Below are 23,104 nucleotides of genomic sequence, written 5' to 3'. Positions count from 1 at the left end.
CTAAAAGACATACAACGAAATGTTCACAGTGGTTATTCATGATTACTTTTCAGAAGTTTTATTTACTCTGCATTTTTTGGCATTTTTAAAGTTTTCTTCTCTCAGCATATATTTTTGCATTTGCAATAAACAAAATAATAAATAATTATACACACACAGAGGAATGTGCAGAATTAGAAAAAACAAAAACAGGTGGTTATTTGAAGTCCTAAACATTTCTCTATGTGTATCAATTCAGCCATATATGTAGGAATATTCTTTCATTTAACTTGATCTTTCTCCTGTGTAGAACTACTGTACCCCATCAGTGGTTTCTCAGATTTCAGTGGAATAAAGTTAAATATTAATTTTCCCTGAGCTTCAGGAGCAGCATTAAAATGAACTTATTTACAAAACAGAAACAGACTCACAGACACAGAAAACAAACTTATGGTTACCAGGGGGGAAAAGGGTGGAGGGGTAAATTGGGAGTTTGAGATTCGTAGACACTCACGACTATACATAAAATACATAAACCACAAGGTCCTACTGCAGAGCACAGGGAACTATATTCAATACACTGTAAGGGCCTGTAATGAAAAAGAATATGAAAAGGAACATATGTGTGTATAACTAAACCACAGTGCTGTGCACCAGAAATCAACACAGCATAGTAATCTGACTGGACTTCAATTCAAAAGAAAAGAATACGAGCAGCACTAAAAAAAAAATCCAGATGCTGATGTGTAAATGACGGATGGTTGTGGAAAGCTTGTGACACCTTTGTGAATTCTTTCTGAGTACCATTCTTTCTGTCATCTTTAAACTTCCAGGGCCAATACAGTTAGAGCTTAAGCTGCATCTCATTTCCCCTTTCACAGTATGAGCAAATATTTCAATTCCCACTTTGGTCAAGCCCCAACACAACCATTGGGCATTCAACACGGAGAAATTACATGAAGTGTAACTGATTTCTCAAACATGTGATGAAACATAATCTTGTTTGCAAAGAGGCAGAAGTGTTCCCTTTTTAGTGACCGCTTTCCAGAGGAGTATTCTGATTTCATTTGTCTTTCGAGTGTGACTTCGGTTTAAGGTACAGTATGATCTTTTTATTTGTGCCCATGCAACTGAGTATTTGTTAAATTTCCTTCACTGAGCTAGAAAACAGTGATTTCAATCTATATATGAGTTCTGGTAACATCACAAAATGCTGAGGCAAGAGAGAAGAAATTGTTGCAAAGAGAGGAGTAAGGTCATGTAGTTGGCTGGTATTTTTCGCCCTCTCGACACACAATTTACTACTGCCCTTAGCAAGTAAATGAGATAATACACTCACCCTATTACTCAGAACAATTTCAGCGCACAGTGTCCTGCAGGTGCTGCCGCTCTCCCTGTGGCATCACTCCAGGCTGTTTCAGATGTCGCCACACGTCCTCTCCCCGCAGGCCCCCACCTCCCGTCACTGTGACACCTCTGTGAGCTGGCTGCTCGCTGGCATGGGAATGGTCTATTTCCAACTCAGTCAAATAGGAGCTGAACTCACACACGGCACCATTTACACCTGGGTCTCACAGTGTCCCGACCCAGAGACAGTGAGGGCTGGTGTCAGTGTCTACACAGTCATCTAAAACATAGTTTCCTTGATGGCTGATTCAAAATGATTTTCCGTTGAAGAGTAATTTAGCACGCTAGAAATCTTATACAGACATTGAATGGTAAGCTCTAACCTGCTAAAAAAATGAATGGATGTTTTAACACCTAGGAAGTTAAGGTAATCTTATGTTTCCTAACAAGTATACTATCTTCTAAAATAGAAAAGTTTACACACACACATATTCATACACATATGACTACTAATTTTTGTGAAAAACAATGAGAATAAAAGAAACCTGAATACAGAAACACCGCACTGAAAATGTCTTCCTTGTGTAAGAAATTCTGCAAGTCAGATGTCCTCCATGTACTCTGGTGAGTGAAATCTGCTTTAGACCTGAATTTCGTGGTGGGACTGCTGACATGGCCTTACCTCCGGCTCGTCTCCCCTCCAGCCCACCCTGCATCCAGAGCAAGCCAACCCTGAACGCAGAGGACTCGCGGTTTGTGACACACAGATGCCAATCGCATGGCATCTACAACTTCATTGTCTGTCCTGTGCTGAGCTGTCACATTGTCCTCATATTCACCCTGATGAGCTCTTTGAAGGCTTATGGTCCTTTAAGGCTTCTCCTCTGCCTTCTCAGAAAGAAGCACATTCATGTGTACAACGTAGACATTCAATAAAGTTGGTAATTCACCGTGTAAAAAGTGCATTCTATATCACTAATTATCAGAGAAGTGCAAATCCAAACTACACTGAGGCATGACCTCACACCAGTCAGAACGGCCATCAGTACAAAGTCCACAAATGACAAAGGCCGGAGAGGGTGTGCAGAAAAGGGATCCTGCTACACTGTTGGTGGGAGTGCAGCGTAATGGTCAAGGAATTATACATGAACAGCTGTATTGTGGAAGAAGGTGCACTGTCACATTTAGTTATAAACATTAGGAATTTGTTCATTAATTAATCCAATAAACAATAACAGTTGATTGAATGTTTTCTATGTAAGATGCACTATATTGAGGCTGAGGATACCAAGGTGAAAGGGCATGACTGTTTCCCTTTATAGGACGTTCCAACCGACAATTACAATTCAATATAATAGTTGCTTTAGTGTTGGTCCGCACGGAGGGCTGATGGGGCATGGAGGGGCCTGAGGTCCGTGGGGGAGAGACAGTGAAAGCTTCACACGATGTCAGCTAAATGAGAATTGGGGGAAGAACAGGATTTTGTTTGGTGGGCAGTTGGGTAGGAGACTTGTGACAGGGGCTTCCCACGTTTGGTTCTCCTTCTGGTCACATGGAGGATTGTACTTCCCTAGTCCCTTGAACCTGGGGGAGACCTGTGTAGCTAACTTTGGTCAATGAGCTGTGGGCGCACATGATGTGAGTCACTTCTAAACTGAGACATGTAATGCTAGGGCAAAATCTTCCAGAGATTTTTTTTTTAAGGCAGATATATGAGAGATCATGGTATCTTCTGGAAATTCCCTTTCAAGTGGGGAGTAATTGAAGAGTTTGGCAAGTAGGCACAAGAATTTTTAAGCTATTCAAAGGGGATTCAATGTTTAAATTGTGAAACCTGGCTGGGGAGGGAGAAGGAAACGAGGAATTAACGCCAAGATGGTAAGAGGGGTGGTGATCTTCCAGCTCTCTTGACTGTGGTCCACTTTGCAGGGGGGAGAAATGACCCCAGAACTTACCTCATCCCACCATTGCTGCTTTCCCGAGAATAAAGTACTGAACTTTTAGGATGAAATGTCATTTTTTAAACCAAAATTTGATTGGATTCTATACACATCTTCTTGATCATTAGGGTTGTGAATGATCAATATTTCAATCAAAATATGTATGTATCTTTAAATATAAAATCTTTAAATATAAATAAACCAAAGCATGGTCATATAAATAGACATATATGGAAAATTATCATTAAAAAGCAAAGAACAGGAACTGAAAACTATGACCCTGACAACACGGCATCTTTTCAGACACTGAGGTGATTCCAACTGTTTCTGTAAAGTAACACTGCATTCAGCCAGACTTCCTTGTAGGGTACAGTTTAATCCGTAAATCCTATTAATGTGCTAATTTTAGTTTATTAATACAAAATTTCAGTAATGCTTACTACCTCACTTAGGTGATCTTTAATAATTAATCCTTTGCTGTATATGCAAATGAGGATATATGGAATTATGCACCATTAGCCCACAAAAATTTTTAAAAACTTTCATTGTTTTTTTGTTGGTCTCTTTGGGGGACTGTAGACTGCAAATCATCATATGAGAAATTGCTGCTACAGTCTACGAGAGAAATAATGAGTGACCAAGATAGGAGAAGGCAGCAGATACAGAGCCCAGGAGGTAGATGAGATAGATATCAAAGGACCAGAGAACCAGGAGAATTTTTTGATTGCTTGGACGGGGAGAGATAAGGTAGAGAGAAAAAGCTAGCTGGATGTTTGGGTTTCTGGCAGGCCAGTTATGGGGAATTCAGGACAGTGAATGAACTTGAAGGAGGAGAGAGTGGGTAGGAGCTAACTCCAATTTTTAATACGTTGTGTTTGAAATTCAAGTGGATGAGTGTGGTAGGCGGCAGGATCCTGGGATCCTTCAGCTTAGAAAAAAGTTCTGGGCTGGAGCTGTTGAGTTCCTAAGTTGGAAAAGGGAAACATCCATATCAGAGTTTGACTTCTCTAACATTTATAATAATATATAGGAAATCCATTTTTAAAAAGCATTCCACTGCATTTCTGGAACTAAATATAGGCACCCAGGACTAAAGAGGGGGAAATTCAGAGCAACTAAGAATTCCCGAGATGCAGCAAGAGTGACTACCCTGGGTGATTACAAATTCTTGGTGAACGAAGTTTCTGTTGCCTAATTTCTTGATAATATGCTCTCCACATCTTTGTTCCTCCTTGCCCGTCTCTCCCTCTTTAAATCATGGGATTCTGGTGTCCATTTATTTGTTGTTGCTCTTTTACTGTTTATTCATGTCTATACTCACTTTGAGTAAAGTTCACAAATTTTAGGTGTCCAGCTGAAGGACTTTGTACATATTCCTGTACACTCAACACACAGATCAACATATAGAACATATCCAGCAGCCCAGAAGATCAGATGATACCTCCTTCCAATCAAGACGTCTCCAAAGTTAGCCGCTCTTTTGATCTGTATTATTATGGATTTTTTCTGTTTTGAGCTTCATAAAAATGGAATGAGAGGCTATGTTTTCTTCATGTGTGCTTATCTCTTTCCACATAATGTTTTTAACATTAATTCATGTGTTACCACTTTGTAGAAATTCATTTTTTCTCTGAAGTATTGTTTTGTATAAACATGCCACACTGTAGCCATTCAATTTTTATTGAAGGATTTATAATTTTATAGTTGTTTTAGGTGTACAGCATACTGATTCAGTATTTTATAGATTATACTCCATATAAAGTTATTACAAAATAATGGCTATATTTCCCTGTGCTGTACAATCTATCCTTGTTGCTTATTTATTTTATACACAGTAGTTTACTACTCTTAATCCCAAATCAGAAGGGAAGAAGTGAAACTGTCACTATTTTCAGATGACATGATACTATGTATAGAAAACCCTGAAGTCTTCGCCAACTTTAAAACTAATCAATTAATCCGGTAAACTTACAGGATACAAGATGAATGCACAGACATCTGGGGCTTTTCTGTGCACTAGTGATGAACTATCAGAAAGAGAAAGCAGGAGGAAATCGTCTTCAAAACCGCATCAAAGAGACTGTGCTGCCTAGGAGTGAACTCAGCCAACATGTGAGAGACCTGCACTTGGAAAACTATAGAGCATCGAGGAAGGAAACTGAAGAGGATGCAGTGTTATCCTGTGTTCTTGGATTGGAAGAATGACTGTTGTTAAAGCTTCTGTACCACCCAAGGCAACCTACAGATTTAATGCAATCCCCATCAAAGTACCCATGACAGTTTTCACAAAACTCGCCTAAAATTTATATGAAAGGAAAGACCTCTAATTACCAAAGCAATCTTGAGGGGAAAAAATCCATTCTGCTATTGATGAATTATGTTTCACTTTTTTGGTAAATATGAGTAAAATTGCTATGAACATACGCACACATGTTTTTGGTAGACATATGCACTCCCTTCTCTGGAGTCTCATCCAAGCAATGGAATTGCTGGGTCAGAGGACCAGTGTTCGTTTGGCTTTAGTTAGTTTCACCAGTTTTGCAAAGCAGCTCTGCATCTTTAGACTCCCACCAGCAATGAGGGAAGTCCCCATCTCTCCAGACTCTCAGTATTAACGGCACTTTTAATTGGCGCCTATCTGGTGGGTAAGAAGTGGTATCTCATTGGTTTTTTAAACGTAACTTTTCTAAGGTATAATATACATAAAGTAAACCTCACACATTTAAAGTCTGTCCAAAAGGGTAAGTTGTGACATATGTGTATACCCATGAGATGACCCCCACCAAGACAGTGAACGTGTATTTATCATCTCGAAAGATTTCTGTATCCCTTTGTAATTTCTCCATCTGCTCAGCCTCACCCTCCTCTTTCCATGCAACCACTGGTGTGCCCTCTGTCACTGTAAACGTGCACTTAGTGGAGTTTTATATGAATGGAAACACACAGGGTCTACTCTTCATCGTCAAACTCCTTTAACTCAGCATAGCTGTGCTGAGAGTCGTCTATATGATGGCAGCTGGCAACAGTCCATTGTTTCTGTAGCTGAGCAATATTCCATTGTATGGCTGTACCACAATCTGTAACTGCATTTTTCTGCTGATGGACATTTAGGCTGTTTCCAACTTTTGGCTATTACAAATAAAGTTGTTTGAACATCTGTGTCCAAGTCTTTTTATTTTTATGGACATATATTTTCTTTCTCTTGGGTAAATACCTAGGAATAAAATACCTGGATCACATGTTAAGTGTTTGCTTGACATTTTCAGATATGCCAAACTGTTCCACCAATCCTTGTCAACACATGCTATGGTCATTCTTTGTAAATTTTAACCACTCTGATATCCATTATCTGTTTTGATAACCATTCTAGTGCATAGTGGTATCTCATTTTGCTTTTGATTTTCATTTCCCTAATGACTAATGGTGTTGAACATTTTTTCATGTGTTCATTCAGCATCTCTGTATGGCCTTTGATACAGTGCCTGCTGAAATCCTTTGTCCATTAAAAAAATACTTTGTGAACTTAAAAAAAGGGACAAACTCAACTGCAAAACAGGAACAGACTCAGAGACATAGGAAACAAACTTACGGTTCCCAGGTGGAGGAAGGGTGCAGGAAGGGATAAATTGGGAGTTTGAGATTTGCCGATACTAAGTACCATATAGAAAACAGATAGACAAGTTTACACCGTACGGCACAGGGAACGACATTCAATATCTCATAGTAACTTATGGTCAAAAAGAATATGGAAACGAGCATATGTATGCTCCTACGTGACTGAAGCATTGTGCTGCCCACCAGAGGTTAACACAATACTGTAAACTGATTATACTTCAATAAAAATATACTTTAAAAAGAATACAAAATACACATGAATATTATTGTCGTTGAAAAAATGGTTTGCTGGTTTTCTCATTGCTGGTGAGTTTTGAGAGTCCTTTATATATTCTAGGCACAAGGAACTTTTCAGACATTTGCTTGTTGATTATTGTCTCCTAGACTGTGACCTGTAGCTTGTGTTTTCGTCTTTTAACATCATCTTTTGAAGGTTAACCACTTTTAATTTTGATGAAGTTGAACTTACCCGCTTGTTCTTTCATGGGTTGTGCTTTTGGTGTTGTAGATAAGGTCCAAAGATTTTTTTTTCCTTTGCTTTCTTCTAGATATTTAACAGTTCTGGTTTTCGCACTTAGGTCTGTGATCCATTTTGAGATTATTTTATGTATGGTGATATGGCTCGAGTAATGATGATGTTTTTCTGTCTGGATACACACACACACACATACATGCACCCGTACACAATTTAAGTTTACTAAATAACCAAAGATAAAATTGACATCTCAAAGAAATAGATTTCTTTCTTTAGATGGTAACTCAGCAAGGAGCATTTCCAGATGCATCTACACTGTCAGGATGTTGGAGGTCAGTTAGGTCTGTAATCGAACTGCGAGTGGCTGTGTTGTGGTTTTGATTTAGTTCACCATTTGCTTTGAGAGTAGGATGAGGACTTTCCCTTTAGCAGAGCCTGGGATCTGAGGACTAACAGGGTCCCAGAGACGCACCTGGGCTTCGTAGCCATGTCACCATTCCCAGAATCCCCCTGCGTTACTGCCAAGCTGCCAGCTGGCTGGGTTGCTGGGGATTTTGCTCTGCCCTTATGTCTGCCCTCTTCCTTCAGTGCTCGGAGATCCCTTTCAGCCTCACTGTCCATCCTCCGGCCTTTGGAGGACAGCTGCCCTTCTCTCCGTGAAGGTCCAAAAGGCCTCAGAGGGGTTTCTCTCAGCTCTGCTGCTCTGGGAGTTTGGGAGTTGGAGTCTGGACTGCTTCTGAGGTGCCCTGACCCATCACCGGACTTTGAAGGTTGGACCCTGGAGAACCCCTGGCGGATTTCCCTCAACTCTCCTGCCTGTTCCTCTTGCCTCCAGGGCATGGCTGCTTTAAACCTGCAGAGGCTGCACGCACCTCAGGAGGGGATCTCTTTCAGCATTTCCTCTCTCCTCCCAACCTCCTGCCCACTTCTCCTGAGTAGGACCCACAGGGAAGAGTGAAGGGTTGGGTGCAGACTTGCTCTGTGGCTGGGTGTCCTTGGAAACTTGATTCGTCACAACAGCCCCTATGTGTCCAGTAGGTGTTGATTATAATTTAGCAGCTTCTCCTTACATCCATCCCCGGTGGGTTGGTCCTTCCTCTTGCTGTTTCTCCAGTGATAAGAGCAGCTACGTTCTCTTATTTTCTTGAAAGTGCTCTTGACGTTCTGGAATTTCTTTGTGTTTCTTTTCTTTCTATGTTCACTTGTGTCTTCAGCTCTGTGAAGCATTTTTAAAAACTGTATCTGGCTTGTTAATATGAGAGTGATAACCTATGATTTTCTACAACTAAGTCAGAAGCAGGACTGAAACCTGTTGTTCATCATTTGAGAATTGTGACTTTGCAAATAAGTCTATTTATGGCTAAATGGGTAACTAAGGTTTAGAAAAGAGAAGCAACTTGCCAAGGTGAAAAAATGGAGTAGGGGCTGTCTCAGCTCCAACTGCCATAACAAAGTGCCATGGACTAGATGGTTCAAAGAAAAATAAGTTTTGTTTTCTCATGGTTCTGGAGGCTGGAAGTCCAGGATAGGGTGCCAGCATGATGAGGTTCTAGCAAAAGCTCTCTTCCTGGTTTGATGACAGCCACCTTCTCACTGTGCCCTTGCGTGGCAGAGAGGGCTCTGGTGTTCCTTCCTCTTCTTGTCAGGGTACCACTGTCCGTGGATCGGGACTGCAACCTCAGGACCTCATGTAACGTCAGTCATGTCCTTAAAGGCCCTATCTCCACACACAGTCACATATGAGTTTGGGGAGGACACAATTCAGTCCATAGCAGCAGCCTGCCTGAATTACAATCCCGAGATTCCATGGCCAGTCTTTCCAGGGTGAAGACCGAGAAGACAAACACAGGGTCAAGGAGCTCAGAGTCAGGGTAAAAGCAGTCTTAAAAGCAGAGGCTTTAAAGTCACAAAAGCCTGAGGTTCAGTGCTGGCTCTGCTCTAAAGCTGTGAGGTTGCTCTCCTGGGAGATGTGAGCGTCAGATGTGATCACATATGGAAAGTGCCTGTCTGTCTTGATCGTCCCTGTGGGATTTTACTTAATGGAGGTGCCTGAATGACGTCACAGTGCGGCTAATGTCATTGAAAGAAGGCTGTATTGTACTCACAGTTCCCAAGAGGGGGCACGTGGGACTCACCATGTCTCCTGTGTGGTTGATATATGTACAACCCCAAGACCAACCTTGAGGGTTTATTTAGGATTTTCTGTCTGTCCTTTGGCTTTTTCATTTCATTTTGTTTGGTACTGTTCCTCCATTTACAGCCAAATAGTTTTGTGTCATTTGAAATTTTATTGATGTTCAATGGAGGAAAGGAACTTAAAAAAAAAAAATCAAAACCCTGTCTGTTCTTGTCTGAGAGAGGGACATTCCCAGCAAGAAGGGAAAGGTTCCCATGGTTCCTAAAGTCACCCAAATCCACATCCCAGATTTCAGCCCATTTGGTTGAGGCCAAGGCAAGAAGTCAAGGATGGAGATGATCAATTGCTATTCATGGATTTATGGGATGACAGCTCTGTAGCTATCCTGTGAAGAAGATGGCATCCTTTACGTAAGGATTTGTGCCGTTACATCAGGGAGAATTAGAAAAGGCAGGGAACAGGAGTGCGGATATGACGATATGCTCCAAACCTTCCCTCCTCCAGCTGAGCTCGCTGACCCAGCTGCTCTGGCCATCATGCCAGTGTGTCTGCTCCTTCACCACCTCCTATTCCTGTCCAGGCTGAATTCCTGGCACTCGGCTCAGGACCTCCCCTTCTTATAGGGATCTATTTGAAAATTCTGTGTTAGTTCCTGGGGCACAAGGGACTGGTCTGGTATCGCCAGCTAAGACCCAACAGGGTACCCAGTTCAGGCCGGGAGACACTCCTGGGGCAGCACAATTTCCATTAGGCTCTTATCTCTTAGTACACACACGTATTTGACCAATGTGCCTGTGTGTAATCAATCTCCCAGCACTGGCACGCCATGCAATAGATGCTCCCGACGCAGGCTCTGATACCCCTCATCGCGCCATCCCTCCCCCCACATCTGGATGCCCTCTCTACTGTGCTTACATCTCTGACACACCGTGCTGGGCCACTCTCCTTACAGGAGGGAGGGCTGACAGTTTTACTGTTGTTTACTCTCACATTCCAAACACCTACAGCAGTGTCTATAACATGATACACACTCAATAAGTATCAATTAACTCTCTTTCTGATTATTTAGTATATTTCCCCATGTTGAGCATTCTGAGATTTTTTTCTTACTCTCCAAGCACATGATTCCAAGGCTCAGGTCTCAAGTTACATGGCTGCAGTGCACACACCAGCCACGGGAGGGCAGCAGAGGGCCCCAACACAGGTGCAGCTTCAGGCTTCAAGGTTGTGGGATCATTTTGGTATGAATAAATGGAAAAGAGTATGGGTTTATTCTTATCAGGATATTTAGAGATGTGTGAAGAATGGGTCAAGTTGGGAGAGAGAGGCTTGAAGAGTGGCAGCTCAGATGCATCTAGATTTTGTACAAGTAGATTTTGGTTCACTAGGTCTGGAGGCGGGGCCAAAGATGCTACATTTCTACCAAGCTCGCTGGTGCTGTCAGTGCTGCTGGTTCACCAGCCAGTTTTTAGTAACAAAGAAACAGACGGTGCCCAAGGAGCTTTTACACTAACTCCTTTCATACCCATCCTGGGTCTTATTTCTCCCTTCAAGGAAAAAGACATATAGCATATTAATCCCATTGTTCCTTACTAGGTGTTCATAGTTTATGGACAAGTCCATGGGCTGAAGACTTGAAATGTCTGTGCTCAATTCCTGGCTTTAGAAGTTACGACCTCTGTGAACTTGAGCAAGTCACTTAACTTCTCTGTGCCTCAGTTTCTATCATCAAAATATGGAAAATAACAATGTTTTATAATGTTTTTTGAGTTTCACAGGTGACTGTGATGCTTCAGTCGGTTTCAGTACCACTGATCTGTGCTCTGTTTGCTTTAAGTTAAGAAAAACAATTCATGCACTCAATGCATTCAGAAAATGTATTTTCAATGGTAACTACAAGCTGGACCTGAATGAGGCACAGGTATAGTTACGTATACAAGTGCTTAAGGAAGGGATTACACTTCAGGGAGGTAAAAGCTATGATAAAAATAAGCACCAAATGCTGTTCCCATAGAATAGAGAGAGAATCCTTAAGAGTGAATAGATCATAACATAAAATGGGTCTATGGGAGGGAGGGAGACAGAAATATGTTGATCATAAAATGCATGAGTTCAGAATTCCTTCCTTCTTCTGTCTATATAACTTGGAGTATAGGACCTCAAGGTTATCCAGGAGAAGTGGGACCAAGAGGGCTACTTGGAGCTATAGAGAAGTGCCCATCACCATCAGAGTCTGCCTTTTCCATAAAGTTGAGTGAACCCCTCCTGAAGCCCCTCAAACCCATTATTTTCAAGGAAGCCTGTATAATCAGCAGGATCACTTTAATTTGACCATGGGAGTGTTCAGTTGCACCACTCCTGGTGTGTATGGTTTTGACTTGACATTGAGCTGTGTCAGAGATCCGTGAAGATAGGACTCACAAGAAATGGCATCCAGGTCAGACAGCAGCAAGCCCAAGCTGAAGACAGCTATAAATGTGCTTCAAGATCGGTCATTGTGCACCTGGAGAAGGAGGACAAGTTCTGGCTGGAATTCAAGCTGGATGAAGCACAATCTGAAAAGGGGACCACTCAACTTAGGTTCTTTAGCTATTTGTTTTATGGAAAATAAGATGGCTTGATATTCATAGCACTCCTCCCTTCCCCATGTGAGTCTCAATTAATGAGCATAAATTTCCCCTCTCACACTTTTCCTACAACATCATAGAATAAGCAGAAGTCCATAAAATTGAGTGCCCAACTGAGAAAAGTGAATTTGACAGTGATGAAAGAAACACTGAAACAGTCCTGGCCAATGATAAGTATGTGAGAAAGGCTTCTGAGAAGTCTATTTAAACGGGATCTCACCTGAATTACTCTTTGACTCCTAGCTTTTGCCGTTTGTCCTTCTCCTTTCTTCTTCCTTGGTCTGCAGTATAATAGTAGGAGCTGTAGCAGCCATGCTGTGATCATGAGAACTAAAGCTCAATGCTAAACATCTATCTTTTTAAAATATAGAGCGTATCCTATACCCTATGTTCTTTTCAACAAAATCAAGTTTCTCTTTCTTTTAACATAATTTCTTTTAACACCTCAAATTTAGAAATTCTTCCCTAGCCAGGAAAGACAGTCTTTTTTCTAATTTTTTAAACAGCAGGTTAATTGTCATTAATTAAACTAGAATTTGTTTTGATAACTGCTATGAAGCAATGATCTAAATTAAGTTTTCTTGCCAATAGCTCATCTATTGTGACAATATCATTTACAGAATTACCTTTTTCTTCCTTACAGATTTGATACTGTTGAGAAAATAAACTGAAAATAATACAAAACATGCAACTTACTGATAAAAGCTCCCGAAGCTTATAAAGTTCCATTCAAAAGCTTTAACAAATCAAAATTAATGTATACAAAAGCCTTTTTATAACACAGATTATTTATATTACACATAAATGTATTAATATTAATTTTGTTGAAAACACAAAAATGTGGACACTTGAATTTTAAAAGAGAAGCTTCCTCTACGAATTGGCCACATTTATGGGAGAAACAAGATCCATAATGGAAAGAAAATGACCAGTGACAGATTACGGTAGCATATTGCTTCAGACCTTGCAAAGTGATCACATACGTATCTGCTTTGCGTTCACAACACAGTAGACCAGGTAAATACTTTTACAGATGTAGAAACTGAAGCATAAAAATTTTAAATGAGTGTGATTTTAAATTTTATACAACTACCAAGCGGCAAAATTACAACCAGTATTCAGATCTTTTAACTCCGAGTCACGGGTTTCATGAAAATACAAACAAAACACTATGTATAACCATTAATGGTCAGACAACAACCTCTTTCTCCTCTACATTCTCGTCCCCTACTCCCATTTACTAGATCCCTTCTCCCAGCCTACAAATAAACTGGTCTATTTCCCCTGGAAAACACCGCCCTCTTGACCTCATATCCTGCTCCTGCTACTGCTTCAAGGACTGCTTTCCCTTCACAGCCAAGCTCCAAGACAGAGCTGTGCACTGCGCCTGTCCCCAGTTTCTCTCACCTCACTCTCTCTTGATCCACTTCAACTGACCTTCTGTCCTGACTGTTCTCCTTCAACCGCCCCCATTAAGATCACCAAGGGCCTCCACCTTGCGGTCACCCACTTCCTGGCTCAACTCACCTGACCTATCAGAGGTACTGGGTACAGTTAATGACTATTTCTTGATGTACTTTCTTCACTTGGCTCTAGGATTACGTGCACCTAGCTTTTCTCCCTTCACACTCATTTTTCTTTCTTAATTTCCCATGCTGGTCATCTTCTTAATCCTTAAATGCTGGAGTGCTCAGGGCTGTCTTGAACTCTTCTATCTTTACTCACTCTTTTGATGATACTATGTGGTCTCTCAATTTACAAATCCATCTCTGTATTAACTTTCAAATTTATATCTTTAGCCCAGACCTCTCCTTGAATACCAGACTTGGGGTACAACTCCCTTCTCCCTTCAAACGAATGAAAGATCAAAGGAATAACTGAAGGAATGGTGACAAATATCAACACAGGGTTGGTAAACAGGTTTCATTTTCATCTTGAATGCCAACTGCAAATGACAGGCAACAGTTGCATCAAATCCTGTGCAGTGGATTCTGAGGCCACATCAGCTTAGAGGGGAAAATACACCATGACTGATGAACAGTGAGGCATTCTGGTTTTCACCCTCTCAGCATTAATATAAAACTATATAAAATTAATATAAAACTGTCACAGTATAGCAAACTATAATAATGTTATGCAAAGTTCTTCAAACGAATTTTGTGAGTAAAGACTAGTAAAGAGAAAAATGATCGAGTGACAGGTTAAGCAAGATTAATGAAAAGCTATGTTTAAATGTAATTAGTGAATAAAAGGCAAACAGAATTTCACAGTATGTGAGGGGTCTTTACCGTCCTGACAGCAGGCCTACTTTGAGAACATCTAAAACATCCTTCCTATGCAGCAATACATACTTTGTTTTATAATTTAATAGTCGCTAATCATACAATCCTTTCACCATTAAAGAATACATTATTTCTCAGGGTTAATTATGGGCTCATGGCACTTACATTCTGTTTCATGCTTATAGGCTCCTAAGGTAAGCTGACGAGATGTGGTTAGTAACTGTTGCATCATCGCTGTTGGGTCTTGAAATATCTAATGGGATAGAATGAAAAAAAAGCCCAATAACTTCAAAGTGTACCATTTAACATGCTTTACAAACTCTCATCATTAAATCTACTTACCATTTCATCATAGAATTCTGAAACCACTGTCTTTTCCCCCAGCATTGCATTGGTGTCTGACTGAAACAGCTTTAATAAATGATACAGGGTTACCTGTGAAATAAAAACAGACATGATATCTGTGCAATGGTTTTCATCATCATCATGAGACATCATCATTTCTGTAACTGATTCAGTAAACATATCATATTCAGGACCTTGTCTCAACAACTTACTGTGGCAGATCACCGAAATTCTCTGTACTTTTATTTTTCTATTAGGTATTACTATCCATCCACATCTACTAACTACAAATGTTTTGAAGAGGGTAAGGATCTGTTACAAAACATCTCTAGAGAGTGACTGTATATAAAAGTCACACAAGACACAGCTATGGAAGTTAAACTGGGGAATCACTAAGACTTGAATTCTTTTAATTATACAAGTGAAGTTAGATTCACTGTGACAGTTACTCTGTGAAGATTAAAGTTTACAAATCTACTGTGGGGAAAAAAGATTTAATACTTTCAAAAGGAATGACCAATATTAAAATGCTCAGTGAGGGCAAGATAATTTCTCTAATGTAAGAATAAGATTATTACATAAATAGTATAATAAACAAAAAGTTACTCAGTGATAATTCACTTTGGCAAGAGCAACACGTCTTCAAAATACTTAAAGACAGATACAGTTAAGACATCAAAGGAAAAGCTTTGTAGCGTGATGTGCGATTACTTGAGCAAAATAAAACCTAGCTGGTGAAACATCAGAGTTCATGTTGAAGCTGCAGAAACCTATTTAGAACCTCAAAGAATTTTCCAAAAAGTTACCTAAAATCATTATAAAGTGTATGCATCAAATGCTATATTTAAAGCAGTGTGAGGTCTAAGTGGGGAGGGTATAGCTCAGTGGTAGAGCATGCGCTTAGCATGCCTGAGGTCCTGGGTTCAATCCCTAGTGCTTCCGGTAAATAAATAAGTTAACAAACCTAGTAACCGCCCCCCTCCAAAAGAGTGTGAGGTCTGAATGCAAATACTTGGGCTCAAAAGCCAGCTCTGCCACAATCAGCTCTGTGTTTTGAGCGTGTGGCTTCATCTCTGAGCCTTCGTACCCTCATCAACCCCACAAATTGCTGAAGGGTCAAAGTGAAAGCTTGAAGGGACTTTTTACATTATCAAGCAACAAACTGAAGAAGAGGTCAAAAGATGAAAACATCAGTGGTTTTAAATAAGGATTCACGAATAAGATATAAAGCTGCTAGGACTGATGGGAGTTTGAAAAAGCAGTAAGACTGTTTCAAGGCCTTTTAACTAAAACACTGGATAGTCCCATTTCAGGGATCCTGTGGACTCAACCTGTTTATTACTAATAACCAAATGATACTAATGACTTTTAAACTTTTTGATGTAGTAAGCCTATGACTGCCATGATTTCTTTCAAATAACTGTTCACACTGTATCCCTTCATTTTATACTTGAAAAATGGAAGAGTTTTGAAAGGCACTTCACTTAAAAATGAAAAATCGTAACTCACGGCAAGTTACACCACGCCATAAGCTTACATAGAGTATATCTGAATAACAGTGTCAACATATAACAAGCTATTCATTAGGTACTGTTACATTTTCACAATTACTAAGAAAATACCCATTTTACATTTGCAAAGATTAGCATTACTCACAGGTCTTTCATTAGGATCAATGAAAAATATTTTGATGATTATTTCAAATTCACCCCATCCTGTTTCAGTAATTTCATATGGAGGCTTTGTAACAACTAAGAAAAGAAGAAATAAAACAATTATAAATTATAAATTATCGATACAGTTTCCCAGCTCTTTTTAAATGTATGTGTTATGAATCAAAAAACTACTGTACCTCTTAAAGGATTGCCATAGCTTTCATGTAATTTAAATTGGATTTTCTTCACATACGCTGACATATCCTAAAATACAGAGGAATTAATTAGTTCTGCCATCCACATATAAAACTGGGAGAGAACTACACTGAGTATATATACTAATTTTATAAAAGATACTTCCCCTCAAATTTTATGGAAATCAATTTTCTAAAAACATGAATTATACCCTGGAGGTTTTTTTTATTTTAAACAAAGGAAGCTTGTGCTGAATTTTCATAACTCATAACGTACAGAAAATCACATGTCCCTAATTCACTTATTTTGCAAATCCTGTTTTTGTACATCTCTGTAGACAATACTCAAATCAGTTTTGATTTTTCCATGAAACACAGTACGTTTCCAATAATTTTAATAGAAATAACCACGTAAACCAAAGCAAATCTAAGAACTAAGCAACTTCAAAGAACAAAACTACACCATACAGGTCAACTAAGCTAAGCGACCTAAAACTGCTGGATGTAGAACCCCTCCTTTTCTTAATTTCATTTTGAAGCACAGAAGCATATTCATTAGTTCCTGCACATAAAAGGGATTCTCCCTGTGAAGATGGCCTCTTCAAAAAGAATTCGTTATAGAGAAATAGGAAAACGCAAAACAGAGTAAGTCGCATTCAACAGTAATGTTCATTAATCTTCTTACTTGCTGCCCTCAGCTCAGTCACGGTTCTGCATGGCAATTTAATGTGTGGCATATTGCCCTTCCTCTCATTTACCTCTACATTTGTAATCTCTTAATTTATTAAATGTGACTGAACATACTGTGGGGTTACGTGGGGAGAAAGTGTATTTCAGTATTGGAAGAAATTCTGAATGATAAGTCAGCATCTCCACCCTTAAAACTTACAGAATTATTTTGAATATTTATTAAATTCATTCACAAAATGTGTCCTCTTCATAAATTAAATGTATGTCCAAAATTCTAGTCTCCTACATATAATCCAAAGTGTTTGCAGCAGACTGCCTTCATCATGATCGAGCTGTGAATTTACCCCTGGGCTATTAGCCACCGTTTTCATCTTTTAAGTAACACCTCTTCATGACATCTCTAAATGATTTTTCAGACTTTCCAAACAGTGACAAATGATTACAATGATAACATAGATTCTCACTAGTCTTCTTGCTTCCACTATGTTGGCTCAATGATAACTGAAATACAGAATGAAGGGTTTTCAAGAGTTCATTCACTCAGTGCATATCTGCTGAATACCTACTATGTACTGGCTGCATTCCAGGCACTGAAGATTCAGCAGCAAAATAAAATTACCAGCAGCTAGATTACATAACAGTTTTGTCTTTCATAATCTCTGATGGTCTTATTATCAAATTATCACTTAAATTTACTCTTCCTGAAACATTTGATTATATACTAGGTTACCTTAAGGTGTGGTGATTGGAAGATGTACTGTGTTTCTAGCATAGTTCTTGTTACCATAACTTAATTAAAAAAATTATTTGGAAAAATTGATTTCTACTAACAATTATATGAAGATGACAGCTTTTACTTTATTCCATCAACTTTTTTATAATGGGTCAATTTTATTATTAGGTTACTATAATATTACAAGTTATCTTCAAGCAAAACAAACTGTAGCTTCAAAAAAGTTTCAGGAAAAACAAGTACCTACCTCATTTCTATATGGCTTCACGTATACTGTCCACTGATGGGTGTGCCCATCCTCCTCTCTTTTCTTTCCAAAATATCGAGCAACATTACCATAAACTATTGGTTTAACGATAGTAACCCCCTATAAGAAAAGTAATTTCAAAACCAATTAATATTGTATTGTTACCCAAATGAACAGAATGAGAGCTCTGAAAGCTTGTTTTAAGGAATGGCAGGCAGTCTAACAACCCAAGTTTGCTCCAACCATGGATTCCCCTCAAAAAATCAATTCCAGACAATTATCCTTATTTCATATTATCATAAATAACACTAGATTAATTACAATGTTCCCATTTTGAAAATGTCTATTTCAATCATGTAAAGTACTTTGAGAGCTGCTTTTTTTTTTTTTTTTAAGAAACAGAAAAGGGTCTTTAGTGAAAAACTTTAAAGTAAGGTCTGGATATGGTCATCGATTTTGACTGCCATCACCTGCTGGTAATGTCCTTATTTCTCAGCTTACAGCAGTGTTTTCTAAAGCACAGCACAAAAATTAAAGGCAGTTTGGAAGAGGATTTTAGGTGGAATGAGGGCAAACGTTTTCCTTTTATTACTGATTGTGCTTACTTTAATCTGTATTAGACAAACCATAACTAGAACTAGCAATTCAAACCCACAATTTCAAAAATCGTAACGCACAGGAAAGGGCTTTAAAAATTGACAACCTGTTAAACATTACAGTTGGATTCAGATAATGATAAAGAGGCACTTGGATGACTGAGCTTGGTAAACACTGGATGATGGAATGTTTGCTACTTCTGTGCTCAGTTCCAAGATGTACATACATGTTACTCATCACATCTGGTAAGAGTAAAAGGCAGTGAGTTTTAACAGATTATGACGGAAAGAAGAGAGGAAAAGTTTCAAGTGAAGAGAAAAAGCTGAATGTTGCACGTGAATCTGAGATCAATCGTTCAACAGTAATAACCTGAAGGTCAAAGAGCAAGATACATCACACGTAAGAAGTGCTGGGCCAGTGTAATCAGCGGTTAGCAAGAAATGAGGAAGAGCGGTGAACAAATGGGAAAACTTTTCACTGTGACTAGATAATTCACAAATAAACCCAACACCTTTTAGCCTAAAGTTAGTTCAGAAGAAGGGAAGCAGTTTGCATGCGAACTTAGACAATCCCAGCCAGTGCTATTGGTATTCTTGTGACAACCAAAGATGGGGCCCCAGGTCCAAGGCTTGAATGAACACACAGAAGGAGCACTGACATGCTGAGTGGCTAACAGATCCTCTAGCTGCTACAGCGTTGCTAGGAACTTGCAGAGTTCCTCAGAACACCCTCTACCTGGGTGAACTTTAACTAAATTGTAAAAAGATGCTTACAAGCCCACATAACAATCAGCAAGGAGGAGCAATATGTCCCATATTTTAAAGTTTTACATGACTAACTCACACCCGTTTTTGGTGGAAAAGCTTTGAGGACTACAGACCTGATCTCAAGTCATTTTGGATTAAAAACTTTCAGAACCCAACATGAGTACAAGTAGAGAAAGTTTTGGAAGTTTGTCTCCAAAATCTAGCGTTGTAACACTTTGTTCAGCAGTACTTTCTTATCAGTCCAAAACCTGGCCCCAAAGCGTGGGCAAATGTATATGTTAATGAAGCTTATGGCACTATGAATTTTACCTGACATCTCTCTCCCCTTCCATTAAATTTCAGAAGCTTTTGAAACTTTCGAAGAACTCCCACTTTGCAAGAAGTACTAAAGCACTGTGTATGCTAATTGTATACACAGTATAAAATCACATGAAAACAATGTAACAGAGAGAAGAGATTGGTGCAAAAGTGGGTGATTCCTTTTTAAAGAAAAATTTCCTTTCTGCGATCAATTAAAACCAGAAGGGGTAAAATAGGTGTTTTATCGGGACCAGCTGGTCCTGTCGTAAAAAGTTAACGTGCCAGGGGATGTAGTGGGAGGAAATGTGTCACAGTGTCAAACACTACGGTAGGCTCTATGATAACTTCTATTAGAAACAAAGCAGCTAACATGGACTCAATGTTGCCTATGTGCTGGGCAGTGTTACGTTCTTTGCAGGCCTTGGTTAGTTTTTCGGCTGTAGCTTTGGGGCTTTATGAACACCATGAACTTGGGGACGTTTTCTGAACTTTTCTTCCCTCGGTTCTTCAGTTACTCGTGAATACTGGGGGGAAGAGGGGTTTGATGCTGCCTTTGTAAGGTTGCTATAGGGTCTGAATAAGAGAATCGGGTAAAGCGTTCACCTACTGGGCTTCCTCAGTAAGTGAGTATCGAAAATGTGCTACTGTTATTATTCTCACAATAGGTGGGCACCCAGACCCCCACCCCGCCCCGGTTTACAGGTGACCTGGGCTGGCAGCGGAGGAGCACCAAGCCGGGACCTCCCAGCCCGTGTTTCTTGGCAACAATGTCCAGCTCTCCCCTGGGCACCACTGATGACATCTGATTTTTGGGCCGGGACGGAAGGCAGGCGGCGACGCGCGAGGCTGGGGCCCAATGAAACCGTGATGTTCCCTCTGGGGCTCGGACTCGCCGTCCTCCCGGAAACCGCGGTTCCATCCCGAGGCCAGAAGACGCGAGAGGCAACCAGCGGGCCGTCCCCGGCCGCGCAGGGAGGAATCGGGGCGCGAGAGCCTCTCCCGGAGGGGGGGCGCGGGCCGGGCACTGACCTTCACTCTCCCGCCGGAGTCAGGCCCAAATTCAGCCATTCTCTTGAACATATTGTCCTACGGAGGAAGCCGCCGCCGCCGCCGCCAGGGAAAGAGACCGGGGCCGGCGGGCTCGCCGCTCCCCTCAGAGGCCCCGCTCCTCCCGCGCGGGCCCAGGAGGAGGGTTTCTGGCTGACGGAGGGCGAGTCACTGAGGCTCGGGGCGCTGAAGAACCGCCAACTCCTCACGGCGGGCGGCTTCCCGGAAGCCCATTCAGCACCGCGCCGGGGGAGAGCTGAACCCAAACAGCGGCTGCGGCGGCGGCGGCGGCGGCGACGTCGTGCGCAGGCGCCGACGAGCTCGTGCACGAGCGCACATTACGCACACTGCGCACGCGCGGGCACTGCGCACGCGCATGGCGCTTCACGTCTCGGTCGTCCGAGTCTGAGGAGTCCGGGCGTCTCCAGCCAGCCTGTCACCGCCACTGAACGCCTAGCTTCCTAATGACCGAGAAATTCGCTTTTGGAGGCAATGCATCTCCATCGCCAAAGCATTACAGTTCTGAAATGAAGTTCACGAAATCTCACCCACCCACAGCTTTTCGTTGTCTTCATCCAGCCCCCTAGGCCTCCCAGACTTCCAAGCTTGGAGCGCTGATTTCTTCTTTTATTTGCTCCCCTTTTCGTTTCCTTTCTACCTTTTCTACTCAGTTTAGGTTCTAAGGCCCGTAACGTGGCACAACCCCCCCCCCTTCTTTGCCCTTCTGTGGTTCTAACGGCTTTGCAGGTTAGCGCAGTGCCAAGTTAATGATCTCCAATTTAAGCGAAGTATTAAGAGGTTCGCTCTCCCTTTTCTTCTGTTTTAAACTAGAAGCTGTTCAGAACTTTTCGCTAGTCTCTTCAAACCTCCAACCCTCTCATTCTGATCAGGTGACTTGGCATCCTATTTCACGGAGAAAACAGACCTCCGTGCCCCCAGACCTAAACACGAGCTTTGGTTTGCCTGATATCCACCCTGCCTTTCTTCTCTTCTGTTCAAGAGGGAATCTTCTACTTTAAAATACTTCCGTCTGTGTTCTTGATCTCATTGTTTCTTGCTTTCTCAACGTTTTTGCCCCATCAGCCATCTCCACTCTGCCCTGCGTTGCCACAAACCTTAAATTTGTTAAAAACAAACAAACAAACAAACAAACAAACAAACAAAAAAACCAATATCTGCAGGAGCACCATAAAGTGAAGCACAGCAAACTGTGAGTTTCCAAACTGAAAGATCCTTCCAAGCACCCAGGATAAAGATGACAGCAAATCCACATCAAGGCACGTCACCATGAACTTTGAGAACTCTGGGGATGAAGAGAAGATCCCACACAATTCCAGGTTGTAAAGACTCCAAAATCAGAATGGCTTCAGTCTGCTGACGAGCAACATTGGACTGTAAGGAACGATAGCGTTCTCTAGAGGCTGTTCCCCAGGTGGTCCCATTGCAATGGGCCACCTTCAAAATTCTGAAGGAAAATTAATTCCAACTTAGTGTCCCATACCCAGCCCACTAACAACCCAGTCTGTGTGTGACTAGAACACACACGACTTTAGACATGCTAAATCTCAAAAAAAAAAAAAAATTACCTCTCTTGTACCCTTTCTCAGGGAGACTCTGAGAAATGTGGTCCAACAGGGAGATGTGGTCCAACAAACTGAGGGAATAAAATAAGAAGGAAGGAATTATGAAAAACAGGGAACATAGTGACTATCCAATATGGAGAGAAAAGAAGAGAATCCCAAAATGATGCGGAAAGAAAGAGCCCAGGATGATAGCCATGTATTAGACACAGACAGGAATCAGTCCCAGTTAGATTTGGTCAGAAATCTTTGGGAATTACTGCTTTCAAAAGATGAGATTGATGAAATTGTAGCTGCGTCTGAAGACCTGAGAGGAGACTTAAATGTAAAACTTAAAGAGTGGCAGATTAAGAAGTACAAGCTACTATGTATAAAATAAATAAGCTACAAGAAGATATTGTACAGCACAGGCAGTGTAGCCAATATTTTATAATAACTATAAATGAAATATAACCTTTAAAAATTGTCAATCACTATGTTGTTATATAATATTGTACATCAATTATACCTCAATAAAGGAAAATAAAAGACCTAGCATTTGGGAGTT

The 23,104-nt window shown here is 40.7% G+C and overlaps 1 protein-coding gene across 7 annotated transcripts; it reads right to left on the bottom strand.

The window, feature by feature from the left end:
* Positions 1-3,975: 3,975 nt before the first annotated feature.
* Positions 3,976-21,275, bottom strand: LOC140700257 (YEATS domain-containing protein 4-like). Of its 7 annotated transcripts, none has more exons than XM_072973417.1 (8): positions 20,960-21,275; positions 18,267-18,386; positions 16,600-16,666; positions 16,404-16,498; positions 14,745-14,837; positions 14,568-14,655; positions 12,341-12,435; positions 3,976-4,230 (listed from the first exon to the last, which is right to left on the bottom strand). In XM_072973417.1, exons 1-8 carry the CDS (start codon positions 21,008-21,010, stop codon positions 4,060-4,062), a joined length of 780 nt encoding a protein of 259 aa, XP_072829518.1. In that variant the 5' UTR covers positions 21,011-21,275; the 3' UTR covers positions 3,976-4,059. The 7 variants fall into 7 exon arrangements, with proteins under 7 accessions (XP_072829518.1, XP_072829523.1, XP_072829520.1 ...); XM_072973422.1 differs by having other exon boundaries at positions 4,212-4,230; positions 12,341-12,401; XM_072973419.1 differs by lacking the exon at positions 3,976-4,230 and adding an exon at positions 11,799-12,048.
* Between the last annotated feature and the right edge of the window lie 1,829 nt (positions 21,276-23,104).

The sequence above is a fragment of the Vicugna pacos genome, chromosome 12 (assembly GCF_048564905.1).
Source record: "Vicugna pacos chromosome 12, VicPac4, whole genome shotgun sequence".
NCBI lineage: Eukaryota > Metazoa > Chordata > Mammalia > Artiodactyla > Camelidae > Vicugna > Vicugna pacos.
The sequence above is the reverse complement of the archived record's forward strand: the minus strand, read 5'-3'. Positions and strand labels throughout refer to the sequence as shown.